We start from the raw sequence: 18,693 nt of genomic DNA on the forward strand, positions 1-18,693 counted from the left end.
GGGATTGATTTGCACTTTTCGCACCAAAGTACGTTCATCTCTAGGAGACAGAAGGAGTCTCCCTTCTGAGCGGTATGACAGCTGCGTGGTCCCATGGTGTTTATACTTGCGTACTATTGTTTGTATCGATGAACGTGGTACCTCAGGCATTTGTGGAGGTCTACAATTATTTTTTTCCCTTAGGTCTTGGTTGATTTCTTTTGATTTTCCCATGATGTCAAGCAAAGAGGCATTGAGTTTGAAGGTAGGCCTTGAAATACATCCACAGGTAAACCTCCAATTGACTCAAATGATGTCAGAAGCTTCTAAAGCCATGACATCATTTTCTGGAATTATCCAAGCTGTTTAAAGGCACAGTCAACTTAGTGTATGTAAACTTCTGACCCACTGGAATTGTGAATCAGTGAATTATAAGTGAAATAATCTGTAAACAATTGTTGGAAAAATGACTTGTGTCCTGCCCAAAGTAGACGTCCTAACCGACTTGCCAAAACTATAGTTTGTTAACAAGAAATGTGTGGAGTGGTTGAAAAATGAGTTTTAATAACTCCAACATAAGTGTATGTAAACTTCGAAATTCAACTGTACGTACACACACACACACACACACATACATACATATATAGTGAGGAACAATATTTAAAAACCAGGACAAAATGTACATTTTCCATCATTATTGAATTTATTGAAGAAAAAAAGGAGATATGAGGAATAAACAGCAGAGACACAGGACAGTATATTCAGGGAGACTCATGGGAACACAGGACAGTATATTCAGGGAGACTGATGGGAACACAGGAGCAGAGACACAGGACAGTATATTCAGGGAGACTCATGGGAACACAGGACAGAGACACAGGACAGTATATTCAGGGAGACTCATGGGAACACAGGAGCAGAGACACAGGACAGTATATTCAGGGAGACTCATGGGAACACAGGACAGAGACACAGGACAGTATATTCAGGGAGACTCATGGGAACACAGGAGCAGAGACACAGGACAGTATATTCAGGAGACTCATGGGAACACAGGAGCAGAGACACAGGACAGTATATTCAGGGAGACTCATGGGAACACAGGACAGTATATTCAGGGAGACTCATGGGAACACAGGAGCAGAGACACAGGACAGTATATTCAGGGAGACTCATGGGAACACAGGAGCAGAGACACAGGACAGTATATTCAGGGAGACTCATGGGAACACAGGAGCAGAGACACAGGACAGTATATTCAGGGAGACTCATGGGAACACAGGAGCAGAGACACAGGACAGTATATTCAGGGAGACTCATGGGAACACAGGACAGAGACACAGGACAGTATATTCAGGGAGACTCATGGGAACACAGGACAGAGACACAGGACAGTATATTCAGGGAGACTCATGGGACACAGGACAGGAGCAGAGACAGGACAGTATATCAGGGAGACAGGATGGGAACACAGGACAGGACACAGACAGTATATTCAGGGAGACTCATGGGAACACAGGACAGTATATTCAGGGAGACTCATGGGAACACAGGACAGAGACACAGGACAGTATATTCAGGGAGACTCATGGGAACACAGGACAGAGACACAGGACAGTATATTCAGGGAGACTCATGGGAACACAGGACAGAGACACAGGACAGTATATTCAGGGAGACTCATGGGAACACAGGAGCAGAGACACAGGACAGTATATTCAGGGAGACTCATGGGAACACAGGACAGAGACACAGGACAGTATATTCAGGGAGACTCATGGGAACACAGGAGCAGAGACACAGGACAGTATATTCAGGGAGACTCATGGGAACACAGGACAGAGACACAGGACAGTATATTCAGGGAGACTCATGGGAACACAGGAGCAGAGACACAGGACAGTATATTCAGGGAGACTCATGGGAACACAGGACAGAGACACAGGACAGTATATTCAGGGAGACTGATGGGAACACAGGACAGTATATTCAGGGAGACTGATGGGAACACAGGACAGAGACACAGGACAGTATATTCAGGGAGACTCATGGGAACACAGGACAGAGACACAGGACAGTATATTCAGGGAGACTCATGGGAACACAGGACAGAGACACAGGACAGTATATTCAGGGAGACTCATGGGAACACAGGAGCAGAGACACAGGACAGTATATTCAGGGAGACTCATGGGAACACAGGACAGAGACACAGGACAGTATATTCAGGGAGACTCATGGGAACACAGGACAGAGACACAGGACAGTATATTCAGGGAGACTCATGGGAACACAGGACAGAGACACAGGACAGTATATTCAGGGAGACTCATGGGAACACAGGACAGAGACACAGGACAGTATATTCAGGGAGACTCATGGGAACACAGGACAGAGACACAGGACAGTATATTCAGGGAGACTCATGGGAACACAGGAGCAGAGACACAGGACAGTATATTCAGGGAGACTCATGGGAACACAGGACAGAGACACAGGACAGTATATTCAGGGAGACTCATGGGAACACAGGACAGAGACACAGGACAGTATATTCAGGGAGACTCATGGGAACACAGGACAGTATATTCAGGGAGACTCATGGGAACACAGGACAGAGACACAGGACAGTATATTCAGGGAGACTCATGGGAACACAGGACAGAGACACAGGACAGTATATTCAGGGAGACTCATGGGAACACAGGACACAGGGAGATGGGAACACAGGACAGTATATTCAGGAGACTGATGGGAACACAGGACAGAGACACAGGACAGTATATTCAGGAGACTCATGGGAACACAGGACAGAGACACAGGACAGTATATTCAGGGAGACTCATGGGAACACAGGACAGAGACACAGGACAGTATATTCAGGGAGACTCATGGGAACACAGGAGCAGAGACACAGGACAGTATATTCAGGGAGACTCATGGGAACACAGGACAGTATATTCAGGGAGACTCATGGGAACACAGGAGCAGAGACACAGGACAGTATATTCAGGGAGACTCATGGGAACACAGGAGCAGAGACACAGGACAGTATATTCAGGGAGACTCATGGGAACACAGGACAGAGACACAGGACAGTATATTCAGGGAGACTCATGGGAACACAGGACAGTATATTCAGGGAGACTGATGGGAACACAGGACAGAGACACAGGACAGTATATTCAGGGAGACTCATGGGAACACAGGACAGAGACACAGGACAGTATATTCAGGGAGACTCATGGGAACACAGGACAGAGACACAGGACAGTATATTCAGGGAGACTCATGGGAACACAGGAGCAGAGACACAGGACAGTATATTCAGGGAGACTCATGGGAACACAGGACAGAGACACAGGACAGTATATTCAGGGAGACTCATGGGAACACAGGACAGAGACACAGGACAGTATATTCAGGAGACTCATGGGAACACAGGAGCAGAGACACAGGACAGTATATTCAGGGAGACTCATGGGAACACAGGACAGAGACACAGGACAGTATATTCAGGGAGACTCATGGGAACATGCAGAACACAGGACAGTATATTCAGGGAGACTCATGGGAACACAGGACAGAGACACAGGACAGTATATTCAGGGAGACTCATGGGAACACAGGACAGAGACACAGGACAGTATATTCAGGGAGACTCATGGGAACACACAGGACACAGGACAGTATATTCAGGGAGACTCATGGGAACACAGGACAGAGACACAGGACAGTATATTCAGGGAGACTCATGGGAACACAGGACAGATATTCAGGGAGTATATTCATGGGAGACACAGGGAACATTCAGGGAGACATGAGACACAGGACAGTATATTCAGGGAGACTCATGGGAACACAGGACAGAGACACAGGACAGTATATTCAGGGAGACTCATGGGAAACAGGACAGAGACACAGGACAGTATATTCAGGGAGACTCATGGGAACACAGGACAGAGACACAGGACAGTATATTCAGGGAGACTCATGGGAACACAGGACAGAGATTCAGGACAGTATATTCAGGGAGACTGGGAACACAGGACAGAACACAGGACAGTATATTCAGGGAGACTGATGGGAACACAGGACAGTATATTCAGGGAGACTCATGGGAACACAGGACAGTATATTCAGGGAGACTGATGGGAACACAGGACAGTATATTCAGGGAGACTCATGGGAACACAGGACAGAGACACAGGACAGTATATTCAGGGAGACTGATGGGAACACAGGACAGTATATTCAGGGAGACTCATGGGAACACAGGACAGTATATTCAGGGAGACTCATGGGAACACAGGACAGTATATTCAGGGAGACTCATGGGAACACAGGACAGTATATTCAGGGAGACTGATGGGAACACAGGACAGTATATTCAGGGAGACTGATGGGAACACAGGACAGTATATTCAGGGAGACTGATGGGAACACAGGACAGTATATTCAGGGAGACTCATGGGAACACAGGAGCAGTTACACGCTTTTAGTGGTTTTGGTCCGACTGTAGTCTGCCTTTGATTACAGCTCCTTCAATATCAGTGTGTTGAATTAGAAAGACAACTCTCCATTCTGATAAAACCACAAATTATACAGATTCATAAAATGTCTCAATTCTGACACAACCATCTAAAAAGAAAAACAGTTCATTGTAATTTATTAAAAGTGCCGTTAGCTAAAACAAATTGCCCCTCAATGACAACACAGGTATTGACCATTTTGAATAGCACATTCACGCTCAGATCCAATATGGATCAAATTATTCACGCATTCATTTCCTGGTCAAATCATTCATTTCCTGGTCAAATCATTCATTTCCTGGTCAAATCATCCATTTCCTGGTTTCTCCACAAGACAAAAACTGGCCACATTTCTGTTTTCCACTATTGATCATCATAACAGGATGTGATGTCACTAAGGCACCACTGATCATTATAACAGAATGTGATGTCACTAAGGCACCGCGCTGATCATTATAACAGGATGTGATGTCACTAAGGCACCACTGATCATTATAACAGAATGTGATGTCACTAAGGCACCACTGATCATTATAACAGAATGTGATGTCACTAAGGCACCGCGCTGATCATTATAACAGAATGTGATGTCACTAAGGCACCGCTGATCATTATAACAGAATGTGATGTCACTAAGGCACCGCGCTGATCATTATAACAGAATGTGATGTCACTAAGGCACCGCGCTGATCATTATAACAGGATGTGATGTCACTAAGGCACCGCGCTGATCATTATAACAGGATGTGATGTCACTAAGGCACCACTGATCATTATAACAGAATGTGAAGTCACTAAGGCACCACTGATCATTATAACAGGATGTGATGTCACTAAGGCACCACTGATCATTATAACAGAATGTGATGTCACTAAGGCACCACTGATCATTATAACAGAATGTGAAGTCACTAAGGCACCACTGATCATTATAACAGGATGTGATGTCACTAAGGCAATGCTGATCATTATAACAGGATGTGATGTCACTAAGGCACCGCGCTGATCATTATAACAGAATGTGATGTCACTAAGGCACCACTGATCATTATAACAGAATGTGATGTCACTAAGGCACCGCGCTGATCATTATAACAGGATGTGATGTAACTAAGGCACCGCGCTGATCATTATAACAGGATGCGATGTCACTAAGGCACCGCGCTGATCATTATAACAGGATGAGATGTCACTAAGGCACCGCGCTGATCATTATAACAGGATGTGATGTCACTAAGGCACCGCGCTGTTCATTATAACAGGATGTGATGTCACTAAGGCACCGCGCTGATCATTATAACAGGATGTGATGTCACTAAGGCACCGCGCTGATCATTATAACAGGATGTGATGTCACTAAGGCACTGCACTGATCATTATAACAGAATGTGATGTCACTAAGGCACCACTGATCATTATAACAGGATGTGATGTCACTAAGGCACCGCGCTGATCATTATAACAGAATGTGATGTCACTAAGGCACCACTGATCATTATAACAGAATGTGATGTCACTAAGGAACCACTGATCATTATAACAGAATGTGATGTCACTAAGGCACCGCGCTGATCATTATAACAGAATGTGATGTCACTAAGGCACCTCGCTGATCATTATAACAGGATGTGATGTCACTAAGGCACCACTGATCATTATAACAGAATGTGATGTCACTAAGGCACCACTGATCATTATAACAGAATGTGATGTCATCATTATAACAGAATGTGATGTCACTAAGGCACCGCGCTGATCATTATAACAGAATGTGATGTCACTAAGGCACCGCGCTGATCATTATAACAGGATGTGATGTCACTAAGGCACCACTGATCATTATAACAGGATGTGATGTCACTAAGGCACCGTGCTGATCATTATAACAGGATGTGATGTCACTAAGGCACCACTGATCATTATAACAGAATGTGATGTCACTAAGGCACCGCTGATCATTATAACAGAATGTGATGTCACTAAGGCACCGCGCTGATCATTATAACAGAATGTGATGTCACTAAGGCACCACTGATCATTATAACAGAATGTAATCATTATAACAGGATGTGATGTCACTAATGTGGTCACTAAGGCACCACTGATCATTATAACAGGATGTGATGTCATTATAACAGGATGTGATGTCACTAAGGCACACTGATCTGATCATTATAACAGAATGTGATGTCACTAAGGCACCACGCTGATCATTATAACAGGATGTGATGTCACTAAGGCACCACGCTGATCATTATAACAGAATGTGATGTCACTAAGGCACCGCGCTGATCATTATAACAGGATGTGATGTCACTAAGGCACCACGCTGATCATTATAACAGGATGTGATGTCACTAAGGCACCGCGCTGATCATTATAACAGAATGTGATGTCACTAAGGCACCACTGATCATTATAACAGAATGTGATCATTATAACAGGATGTGATGTCACTAAGGCACCGCGCTGATCATTGTAACAGGATGTTAAATGGTAAAAGCGAGTCTCTTATAAGGAATAAAAACCCTTTGGCTGAAGGGCCAGCATTTATACACATCAACTTTGATCAATGCAAAATGCTGCTTAATAAAAGCTCATAAGACACTCATCACTGATCTGGGGTCAGGACATAACATTATAAAACGAACTACAGGGGGCGATTACAGAGCTAACATCTGACCTGGAGTCAGGACATAACATTATAAAACGAACTAAGGGAGGCGATTACAGAGCTAACATCTGATCTGGGGTCAGGAGATAAACCATCCCATGGGACAGATGAAGCCACAGAGAAATGTGACGATGGGTATGTCATAAGAAGACTTGTCCGACCCCTCAACAAAACAACTTCTCTCTGTAGCTTGTAAACACGGGTGATTTAAAAACAGCAGAGGGCAAAGGGCAAAGGGCACACGGTTGAGTGATGTCATTACATTACTTACAAACAGACACACAGTTGAGTGAAGTCAGCCATTAGCACTGAGTCAGTGAGGCCGTAGTTCCTTTGATATCTTCTAATCCCTAAATAATCCCCATCATACAGATTAACTAACCACACACACACAGTGTGGATGTGCTGGGTGTAGTGTTATACTGGGTTTCAGCTTGACACTGAGAGGACAGTGTGATGACATGGATGACAATGAGGGGTCGCACGCATGTCAGGAGGGTATTATAGACATGAACCAGAGACCTAACAGACTAACTCAGGTCTCTGGTTCATGTCAGGAGGGTATTATAGACACATTACAGACAGACACGTGTGGTGTAGTGTTATACTGGGTTTCAGGTCTCTGGTTCATGTTAGGAGGGTATTATAGACACATTACAGACAGACACCGTGTGGTGTAGTGTTATACTGGGTTTCAGGTCTCTGGTTCATGTCAGGAGGGTATTATAGACACATTACAGACAGACACCGTGTGGTGTAGTGTTATACTGGGTTTCAGGTCTCTGGTTCATGTCAGGAGGGTATTATAGACACATTACAGACAGACACCGTGTGGTGTAGTGTTATACTGGGTTTCAGGTCTCTGGTTCATGTTAGGAGGGTATTATAGACACATTACAGACAGACACCGTGTGGTGTAGTGTTATACTGGGTTTCAGGTCTCTGGTTCATGTTAGGAGGGTATTATAGACACATTACAGACAGACACCGTGTGGTGTAGTGTTATACTGGGTTTCAGGTCTCTGGTTCATGTTAGGAGGGTATTATAGACACATTACAGACAGACACCGTGTGGTGTAGTGTTATACTGGGTTTCAGGTCTCTGGTTCATGTTAGGAGGGTATTATAGACACATTACAGACAGACACCGTGTGGTGTAGTGTTATACTGGGTTTCAGGTCTCTGGTTCATGTCAGGAGGGTATTATAGACACATTACAGACAGACACCGTGTGGTGTAGTGTTATACTGGGTTTCAGGTCTCTGGTTCATGTTAGGACCGTGTGGTGTATTATAGACATGTTAGGAGGGTATTATAGACACATTACAGACAGACACCGTGTGGTGTAGTGTTATACTGGGTTTCAGGTCTCTGGTTCATGTTAGGAGGGTATTATAGACACATTACAGACAGACACCGTGTGGTGTAGTGTTATACTGGGTTTCAGGTCTCTGGTTCATGTTCAGGGTCATGGGTTCATGTTACAGACACCGTGTGGTGTAGTGTTATACTGGGGGTATTATAGACACATTACAGACAGACACCGTGTGGTGTAGTGTTATACTGGGTTTCAGGTCTCTGGTTCAAGTCAGGAGGGTATATATAGACACATTACAGACAGACACCGTGTGGTGTAGTGTTATACTGGGTTTCAGGTCTCTGGTTCATGTCAGGAGGGTATTATAGACACATTACAGACAGACACCAGATACTGGGTTTCAGGTCTCTGGTTCAAGTCAGGAGGGTATTATAGACACATTACAAAGACACCGTGTGGTGATAACCAGGTCTCTGGTTCATGTTAGGAGGGTATTATAACACAACAGAGACGTACATACAGACTTCAATACATCACAGGAGGGTGATAAACACATGATAACCACATCTCAAGCAGGGTAACAGTGATAACCACATCTCAAGCAGGGTAACAGTGATAACCACATCTCAAGCAGGGTAACAGTGATAACCACATCTCAAGCAGGGTAACAGTGATAACCACATCTCAAGCAGGGTGACAGTAACACATCTCAAGCAGGGTAATATCCCAGAGTTCCTCCTGGGTGAGATCATCCCTCATCCCTCATCCCTCATTCTTGTTTCTACCAAACAACTTAAAGCTTGACTTCTTCTTCTTCTTTTCTTTCTTTGTGTCTGAAAGAGAGAGAGGATGGGATGAGAGAGAGAGGATGGGATGAGAGAGAGAGAGAGAGAGAGAGGATGGGATGAGAGAGAGAGAGAGAGAGAGAGGATGGGATGAGAGAGAGAGAGAGAGAGAGAGAGGATGGGATGAGAGAGAGAGAGAGAGGATGGGATGGGATGAGAGAGAGAGAGAGAGGATGGGATGGAGAGAGAGAGAGGATGGGAGAGAGAGATGGGATGGGAGAGAGAGAGAGAGAGGAAGGGATGAGAGAGAGAGAGAGAGGATGGGATGAGAGAGAGAGAGAGAGGATGGGATGAGAGAGAGAGAGAGAGGATGGGATGAGAGAGAGAGAGAGGATGGGATGAGAGAGAGAGAGAGAGGATGGGATGAGAGAGAGAGAGGATGGGATGGGAGAGAGAGAGAGATGGGAGAGGATGGGATGAGAGAGAGAGAGAGGATGAGGATGAGAGAGAGAGAGAGAGAGGAGGGGATGGGATGAGAGAGAGAGAGAGGATGGGATGAGAGAGAGAGAGAGGATGGGATGAGAGAGAGAGAGAGGATGGGATGAGAGAGAGAGGATGGGATGGATGAGAGAGAGAGGATGGGATGAGATGAGAGAGAGAGAGGATGGGATGAGATGAGAGAGAGAGAGGATGGGATGAGAGAGAGAGGATGGGATGAGAGAGAGAGAGAGGATGGGATGAGAGAGAGAGAGAGGATGGGATGAGAGAGAGAGGATGGGATGAGAGAGAGAGGATGGGATGAGAGAGAGAGGATGGGATGAGAGAGAGAGGATGGGATGAGAGAGAGAGGATGGGATGAGAGAGAGAGGATGGGATGAGAGAGAGAGGATGGGATGAGAGAGAGAGGATGGGATGAGAGAGAGAGGATGGGATGAGAGAGAGAGGATCCCAGAGAAACGTCAAGCTGTGTAGAATCCCAGAGAAACGTCAATCTGTGTCGAATCCCAGAGAAACGTCAAGCTGTGTCGAATCCCAGAGAAACGCCAAGCTGTGTCGAATCCCAGAGAAACGTCAAGCTGTGTGTAGAATCCCAGAGAAACGCAAGCTGTGTGTAGAATCCCAGAGAAACGTCAAGCTGTGTAGAATCCCAGAGAAACGTCGAGCTGTGTGTCGAATCCCAGAAACGACAAGCTGTGTGTCGAATCACAGAGAAACGTCAAGCTGTGTAGAATTCCAGAGAAACGTCAAGCTGTGTAGAATCCCAGAGAAACGTCAAGCTGTATGTAGAATCACAGAGAAACGTTGAGCTGTGTGTAGAATCACAGAAACGACAAGCTGTGTCAAATCACAGAAATGTCAAGCTGTGTGTCGAATCCCAGAGAAACGTCAAGCTGTGTGTCGAATCCCAGAGAAACGACAAGCTGTGTGTCAAATCACAGAAAGGACAAGCTGTGTGTCAAATCACAGAAAGGACAAGCTGTGTGTCGAATCACAGAAACAACAAGCTGTGTGTCGAATCACAGAAACAACAAGCTGTGTGTCGAATCACAGAAATGACAAGCTGTGTGTCAAACCACAGAAACGACAAGCTGTGTGTCAAACCACAGAAACGACAAGCTGTGTGTCAAATCACAGAAACGACAAGCTGTGTGTCAAACCACAGAAACGACAAGCTGTGTGTCAAATCACAGAAACGACAAGCTGTGTGTCAAACCACAGAAACGACAAGCTGTGTGTCAAATCACAGAAACGACAAGCTGTGTGTCAAATCACAGAAACGACAAGCTGTGTGTCGAATCACAGAAACGACAAGCTGTGTGTCGAATCACAGAAACGACAAGCTGTGTGTAGAATCACAGAAACGACAAGCTGTGTGTCGAATCACAGAGAAAAGTCGAGCTGTGTCGAATCAGAGAAACGTCGAGCTGTGTGTAGAATCACAGAGAAACGTCAAGCTGTGTAGAATCACAGAGAAACGTCAAGCTGTGTGTAGAATCACAGAAACGACAAGCTGTGTGTAGAATCACAGAAACGCAAGCTGTGTGTCAAATCACAGAGAACCGTTGAGCTGTGTAGAATCAGAGAAACGTCGAGCTGTGTCGAATCCCAGAGAAACGTCAAGCTGTGTAGAATCACAGTGAAATGTCAAGCTGTGTACTGAGAGCAGCTCAGTTTTCTCCCTTGCTGGTTCTGATAAGGGTTAGAGAAGGGAAACTGATCCTAGATGTGTTGTGTAGGGACTGACCTTGGGTTATAGAAGATAAACTGATCCTAGATGTGTTGTGTAGGGACTGACCTAGGGTTTGATAAGGGTTATAGAAGATAAACTGATCCTAGATGTGTTGTGTAGGGACTGACCTAGGGTTTGATAAGGGTTATAGAAGATAAACTGATCGTAGATGTGTTGTGTAGGGACTGACCTAGGGTTTGATAAGGGTTATAGAAGATAAACTGATCCTAGATGTGTTGTGTAGGGACTGACCTAGGGTCTTCATCATCTTATTGAGCTGCTCATCTTCCTCATCCTCCCTGAAGAGAGATCAGACAGAGAAGATTAATGACACAGCATGACTAACCTACACACACAATCCCAGAGAGCCATTCATATTAAGACAGCCCCCCTTTCTCTTACCTGAATCTGTCATCCCCTCTCAAATCAAATGAAATTTCATTTGTCACATACACATGGTTAGCAGATGTTAATGCGAGTGTAGCGAAATGCTTGTGCTTCTAGTTCCGACAATGCATTGATAACCAACAAGTAATCTAACTAACAATTCCAAAACTACTGTCTTATACACAGTGTAAGGGGATAAGGAATATGTACATAAGGATATATGAATGAGTGATGGTACAGAGCAGCATACAGTAGATGGTATCGAGTACAGTATATACATATGAGATGAGTGTGTAGACAAAGTAAACAAAGTGGCATAGTTAAAGTGGCTAGTGATACATGTATTACATAAGGATGCAGTCGATGATGTAGAGTACAGTATATACGTATGCATATGAGATGAATAATGTAAATGTAAATGTAATAATGTAGGGTAAGTAACATTATATAAGGTAGCATTGTTTAAAGTGGCTAGTGATATATTTACATCATTTCCCATCAATTCCCATTATTAAAGTGGCTGGAGTTGGGTCAGTGTCAATGACAGTGTGTTGGCAGCAGCCACTCAATGTTAGTGGTGGCTGTTTAACAGTCTGATGGCCTTGAGATAGAAGCTGTTTTTCAGTCTCTCGGTCCCAGCTTTGATGCACCTGTACTGACCTCGCCTTCTGGATGATAGCGGGGTGAACAGGCAGTGGTTCGGGTGGTTGATGTCCTTGATGATCTTTATGGCCTTCCTGTAACATCGGGTGGTGTAGGTGTCCTGGAGGGCAGGTAGTTTGCCCCCGGTGATGCGTTGTGCAGACCTCACTACCCTCTGGAGAGCCTTACGGTTGAGGGCGGAGCAATCGATGCTCTCGATTGTGCATCTGTAGAAGTTTGTGAGTGCTTTTGGTGACAAGTCAAATTTCTTCAGCCTCCTGACGTTGAAGATGCGCTGCTGCGCCTTCTTCACGATGCTGTCAGTGTGAGTGGACCAATTCAGTTTGTCTTTGATGTGTATGCCGAGGAACTTAAAACTTGCTACCCTTTCCACTACTGTTCCATCGATGTGGATAGGGGGGTGTTCCCTCTGCTGTTTCCTTAAGTCCACAATCATCTCCTTAGTTTTGTTGACGTTGAGTGTGAGGTTATTTTCCTGACACCACACTCCGAGGGCCCTCACCTCCTCCCTGTAGGCCGTCTCGTCGTTGTTGGTAATCAAGCCTACCACTGTTGTGTCGTCCGCAAACTTGATGATTGAGTTGGAGGCATGCGTGGCCACGCAGTCGTGGGTGAACAGGGAGTACAGGAGAGGGCTCAGAACGCACCCTTGTGGGGCCCCCGTGTTGAGGATCAGCGGGGTGAAGATGTTGTTGCCTACCCTCACCACCTGGGGGCGGCCCGTCAGGAAGTCCAGTACCCAGTTGCACAGGGCGGGGTCGAGACCCAGGGTCTCGAGCTTGATGAACAGCATTCTCACATAGGTATTCCTCTTGTCCAGATGGGTTAGGGCAGTGTGCAGTGTGGTTGAGATTGCATCGTCTGTGGACCTATTTGGGCGGTAAGCAAATTGGAGTGGGTCTAGGGTGTCAGGTAGGGTGGAGGTGATATGGTCCTTGACTAGTCTCTCAAAGCACTTCATGATGACGGAAGTGAGTGCTACGGGGCGGTAGTCGTTTAGCTCAGTTACCTTAGCTTTCTTGGGAACAGGAACAATGGTGGCCCTTTTGAAGCATGTGGGAACAGCAGACTGGTATAGGGATTGATTGAATATGTCCGTAAACACACCGGCCAGCTGGTCTGCGCATGCTCTGAGGGCGCGGCTGGGGATGCCGTCTGGGCCTGCAGCCTTGCGAGGGTTAACACGTTTAAATGTCTTACTCACCTCGGCTGCAGTGAGGGAGAGACCGCATGTTTTCGTTGCAGGCCGTGTCAGTGGCACTGTATTGTCCTCAAAGCGGGCAAAAAGTTATTTAGTCTGCCTGGGAGCAAGACATCCTGGTCCGTGACTGGGCTGGGTTTCTTCTTGTAGTCCGTGATTGACTGTAGACCCTGCCACATGCCTCTTGTGTCTGAGCCGTTGAATTGAGATTCTACTTTGTCTCTGTACTGACGCTTAGCTTGTTTGATAGCCTTGCGGAGGGAATAGCTGCACTGTTTGTATTCGGACATGTTACCAGACACCTTGCCCTGATTAAAAGCAGTGGTTCGCGCTTTCAGTTTCACACGAATGCTGCCATCAATCCACGGTTTCTGGTTAGGGAATGTTTTTATCGTTGCTATGGGAACAACATCCTCGACACACGTTCTAATGAACTCGCACACCGAATCAGCGTATTCGTCAATATTTTTATCTGACGCAATACGAAACATGTCCCAGTCCACGTGATGGAAGCAGTCTTGGAGTGTGGAGTCAGCTTGGTCTGACCAGCGTTGGACAGACCTCAGCGTGGGAGCCTCTTGGGAGCCCTCAGCGTGGGAGCCCTCTCTCTCCTACCGGAGTGTCACACCCCCCCCGCTCTCTCTCTCCTACCTGAATCTGTCATCCCCCTCTCTCTCCTACCTGAGTCTGTCATCCCCTCTCTCTCTCTCCTACCGGAGTGTCACCCCCCCTCTCTTTCCTACCGGAGTGTCACCGCCCCCTCTCTCTCCTACCGGAGTGTCACACCCCCCCGCTCTCTCTCTCCTACCTGAATCTGTCATCCCCCTCTCTCTCCTACCTGAGTCTGTCATCCCCTCTCTCTCTCCTATCTGAATCTGTCATCCCCCCCTCTCTCTCCTACCTGAGTCTGTCATCCCCTCTCTCTCCTACCGGAGTGTCACCCCCCGCTCTCTCTCCTACCTGAATCTGTCATCCCCTCTCTCTCCTACCGGAGTGTCACCCCCTCTCTCCTACCAGAGTGTCACCCCCCTACCAGAGTGTCACCCCCCTACCAGAGTGTCAACCCCCTCTCTCCTACCAGAGTGTCACCCCCCTCTCTCCTACCAGAGTGTCACCCCCCTCTCTCCTACCAGAGTGTCACCCCCCCCTCTCTCCTACCAGAGTGTCACCCCCCTCTCTCTCCTACCTGAGTCTGTCATCGTCCAGTCCGTCTATGATGGCGTTTCTGTCATTGACGATCTCCACCAGCTTGACCATCAACTCCTCTTCTCTACGACGGTCCCACAACGTCTTCAGCCGCTCTGCCCACATAAACACACGATCAGTGTCAACACACACATTAACACCCCCTCCCCCCCCTCTCTCCTCACCAGGTCTGACCCCAACACCCCCACTCTCTCTCCTCACCAGGTCTGACCCCAACACCCCCCCCACTCTCTCTCCTCACCATCTGACCCCAACACCCCCTCACCAGGTCTGACCCCAACACCCCCCTCACCAGGTCTGACCCCAACACCCGTCCCCCTCACCAGGTCTGACCCCAACACCCCCCTCACCAGGTCTGACCCCAACACCCGTCCCCCTCACCATCTGACCCCAACACCCCCTCACCAGGTCTGACCAACACCCGTCCCCCCTCACCAGGTATGACACCAACGCCCCCCCTCTCTCTCTACTCACCAGGTTTGTCCATGAGTCTCCTCAGCTCCTGCTCTACACTGGGCTGCTGTTCCTCCAAGTCCTGTGTCTTCGCTCTGCACACACACACACACACACACACACGTTAGAGGACTAGGAAATATCTGCTGTCTGTATTTTTGTGGTTCTGTGTGTGTGTATGCATGTGGTTCTGTGTGTGTATGTCTGTGTGTGGTTCTGTGTGTGTGTGGTTCTGTGTGTGTGTGTGTGTCTGCGTGTGGTTCTGTATGTATGTCTGCGTGTGGTTCTGTGTGTGTGTGGTTCTGTGTGTGTATGTATGTCTGCGTGTGGTTCTGTGTGTGTGTGGTTCTGTGTGTGTATGTATGTCTGGTTCTGTGTGTGTGGTTCTGTGTGTGTATGTATGTCTGTGTGTGGTTCTGTGTGTGTATGTATGTCTGCGTGTGGTTCTGTGTGTGTATGTATGTCTGTGTGTGGTTCTGTGTGTATGTATGTCTCGTGTGGTTCTGTGTGTGTGTGGTTCTGTGTGTGTATGTATGTCTGCGTGTGGTCTGTGTGTGTGGTTCTGTGTGTGTATGTATGTCTGTGTGTGGTTCTGTATGTCTGTGGTTCTGTGTGTGTATGTCTGCGTGTGGTTCTGTGTGTGTATGTATGTCTGTGTGTGGTTCTGTGTGTGTATGTCTGTCTGTGGTTCTGTGTGTGTATGTCTGTCTGTGTGTGTGTGTATGTCTGTGTGTGGTTCTGTGTGTGTATGTCTGCGTGTGGTTCTGTGTGTGTATGTATGTGTGTGTGTGGTTCTGTGTGTGGGTGTGTGTGTGTGTGTGTGGTTCTGTGTGTGTGTGGGTGTCTGCGTGTGGTTCTGTGCGTGTGTGTATGTATGTCTGTGTGTGGTTCTGTGTGTGTATGTCTGCGTGTGGTTCTGTGTGTGTATGTCTGCGTGTGGTTCTGTGTGTGTATGGCTGCGTGTGGTTCTGTGTGTGTATGTATGTCTGTGTGGTTCTGTGTGTGTATGTCTGTGTGTGGGTGTATGTCTGTGTGTGGGTGTCTGCGTGTGGTTCTGTGTGTGTGTGTATGTATGTCTGCGTGTGGTTCTGTGTGTGTGTGTGTGTATGTATGTATGTCTGTGTGTGGTTCTGTGTGTGTATGTCTGTGTGTGTGTGTGTGTATGTATGTCTGCGTGTGGTTCTGTGTGTGTGGGTGTCTGTGTGTGGTTCTGTGTGTGTGTGTGTATGTATGTATGTCTGTGTGTGGTTCTGTGTGTGTATGTCTGTGTGTGTGTGTGTGTGTGTGTGTGTGTATGTATGTCTGCGTGTGGTTCTGTGTGTGTGGGTGTCTGTGTGTGGTTCTGTGTGTGTATGTCTGTGTGTGTGTGTGTGTATGTATGTCTGCGTGTGGTTCTGTGTGTGTGTGTGTATGTCTGCGTGTGGTTCTGTGTGTGTGTGTGGGTGTCTGCGTGTGGTTCTGTGCGTGTGTGTGGGTGTCTGTGTGTGTGTGTATGTATGTATGTCTGTGTGTGGTTCTGTGTGTGTGTGTATGTATGTATGTCTGTGTGGTTCTGTGTGTGTATGTATGTCTGTGTGTGTGTGTATGTATGTATGTCTGTGTGTGGTTCTGTGTGTGTATGTCTGTGTGTGTGTGTGTGTGTGTGTGTATGTATGTCTGCGTGTGGTTCTGTGTGTGTGGGTGTCTGTGTGTGGTTCTGTGCGTGTGTGTATGTATGTATGTATGTGTGTGGTTCTGTGTGTGTGTGGGTGTCTGCGTGTGGTTCTGTGCGTGTGTGTATGTATGTATGTCTGTGTGTGGTTCTGTGTGTGTGGGTGTCTGTGTGGTTCTGTGTGTGTGTGTGTGTGTGTGTGTGTATGTATGTATGTATGTATGTATGTATGTATGTATGTATGTATGTATGTATGTGTGTATATATTGATGTGTGTGTGTGTGTGTGTGTGTGTGTGTGTGTGTGTATGTATGTATGTATGTATGTATGTATGTATGTATGTATGTATGTATGTATGTATGTATGTATGTATGTATGTGTGTATATATTGATGTGTGTGTGTGTGTGTGTGTGGGGTGTCTGCGTGTGGTTCTGTGCGTGTGTGTATGTATGTATGTCTGTGTGTGGTTCTGTGTGTATGTCTGTGTGTGTGTGTGTGTGTGTGTGTATGTATGTCTGCGTGTGGTTCTGTGTGTGTGGGTGTCTGTGTGTGGTTCTGTGTGTGTATGTCTGTGTGTGTGTGTGTGTGTGTATGTATGTCTGCGTGTGGTTCTGTGTGTGTGGGTGTCTGTGTGTGGTTCTGTGTGTGTGTGGTTCTGTGTGTATGTCTGTGTGTGGTTCTCTGTGTGTATGTCTGTGTGTGGTTCTGTGTGTGTATGTCTGTGTGTGGTTCTGTGTGTGTGGTTCTGTGTATGTATGTCTGTATGTATGTCTGTATGTCTGTGTGTGTGTATGTCTGTGTCTGGTTCTGTGTGTGTATGTCTGTGTCTGCGTGTGGTTCTGTGTGTGTATGTCTGTGTGTGGTTCTGTGTGTGTATGTCTGTGTGTGGTTCTGTGTGTGTATGTCTGTGTCTGTGTGTGGTTCTGTGTGTGTATGTCTGTGTCTGTGTGTGGTTCTGTGTGGTTCTGTGTGTGTGTGTGGTTCTGTATGTGAGACTCACATGTAGACCAGTTCAGACTCTCTCCTCATGGACACCTGCTTGTTTCTGATGAGGTTGAACCATTCCACCATCAGGTCATCCATCACCACGTCCTCTTCTCCCTCTGACACACACACACACACACACACACACACACACACACACACACACACACACACACACACACACACACACGTTACCAACACAGTGGAATTTAAAAGCAGACTTCAAGATATTAAAGACATATTGACAGAGTTCAAGGTCATGAAACACTTGAGAAATATTAGCACACTATTTCCCTAGTCTCCCCCCACCCTCTCCTCCTCCTCCTCCCCCCCACCCCCCCTCCCTCTCCTCCTCCTCCTCCCCCCACCCCCTCCCTCTCTCTCCAGCCACCAGGGCTGTTTTATTTCCTCCTACCGCCCGTCAATCCCACAGAGACAGGAAGCTATCAGAGACTTCATTAGAGCCAGAAGTGGTGGAAATTCACTTTTGGGTCACATCCCCTCAGGCGACACCGACCCAATCTACACCCCTTCCTCCTCACGCTCAATCTCCCCCTCTCCCATTCCCTCCTCACGCTCCAATCTCCCATTCCCTCCTCACGCTCAATCTCCCCTCTCCCATTCCTCCT

General features: G+C 46.9%; 1 protein-coding gene and 2 long non-coding RNA genes across 22 annotated transcripts; 1 reads left to right on the forward strand and 2 right to left on the reverse strand.

Annotated features, from left to right (window-relative positions):
* Positions 1 to 4,631: 4,631 nt before the first annotated feature.
* On the reverse strand, positions 4,632 to 7,715 carry LOC127924242 (uncharacterized). Of its 14 annotated transcripts, none has more exons than XR_008117317.1 (4): positions 6,422 to 6,549; positions 6,260 to 6,343; positions 5,551 to 6,116; positions 4,632 to 5,355 (listed from the first exon to the last, which is right to left on the reverse strand). It is a non-coding gene; the product is annotated as an uncharacterized LOC127924242 (long non-coding RNA). The 14 variants fall into 14 exon arrangements; XR_008117315.1 differs by having other exon boundaries at positions 6,461 to 6,548; XR_008117309.1 differs by lacking the exons at positions 6,260 to 6,343; positions 6,422 to 6,549 and adding an exon at positions 6,837 to 7,715.
* A 63-nt stretch (positions 7,716 to 7,778) lies between these two features.
* On the forward strand, positions 7,779 to 9,000 carry LOC127924240 (uncharacterized). 6 transcript variants are annotated; one of them, XR_008117302.1, is made up of 4 exons: positions 7,779 to 7,963; positions 8,124 to 8,443; positions 8,553 to 8,632; positions 8,973 to 9,000. It is a non-coding gene; the product is annotated as an uncharacterized LOC127924240 (long non-coding RNA). The 6 variants fall into 6 exon arrangements; XR_008117298.1 differs by lacking the exon at positions 8,973 to 9,000 and adding an exon at positions 8,841 to 8,941; XR_008117301.1 differs by lacking the exon at positions 8,973 to 9,000 and adding an exon at positions 8,908 to 8,941.
* A 245-nt stretch (positions 9,001 to 9,245) lies between these two features.
* LOC127924241 (MICAL-like protein 2) lies at positions 9,246 to 18,207 on the reverse strand. Of its 2 annotated transcripts, none has more exons than XM_052508804.1 (5): positions 18,081 to 18,207; positions 15,450 to 15,523; positions 14,956 to 15,070; positions 11,771 to 11,817; positions 9,246 to 9,336 (listed from the first exon to the last, which is right to left on the reverse strand). In XM_052508804.1, the coding sequence occupies exons 1-5, from the start codon at positions 18,161 to 18,163 to the stop codon at positions 9,266 to 9,268; spliced, it is 390 nt and encodes a 129-aa protein (XP_052364764.1). In that variant the 5' UTR covers positions 18,164 to 18,207; the 3' UTR covers positions 9,246 to 9,265. The 2 variants fall into 2 exon arrangements, with proteins under 2 accessions (XP_052364764.1, XP_052364765.1); XM_052508805.1 differs by lacking the exon at positions 9,246 to 9,336 and adding an exon at positions 11,023 to 11,646 and having other exon boundaries at positions 11,709 to 11,817.
* Positions 18,208 to 18,693: the final 486 nt, after the last annotated feature.

This window comes from Oncorhynchus keta, unplaced genomic scaffold (genome assembly GCF_023373465.1).
Source record: "Oncorhynchus keta strain PuntledgeMale-10-30-2019 unplaced genomic scaffold, Oket_V2 Un_contig_3876_pilon_pilon, whole genome shotgun sequence".
In the NCBI taxonomy this organism is placed as follows: domain Eukaryota; kingdom Metazoa; phylum Chordata; class Actinopteri; order Salmoniformes; family Salmonidae; genus Oncorhynchus; species Oncorhynchus keta.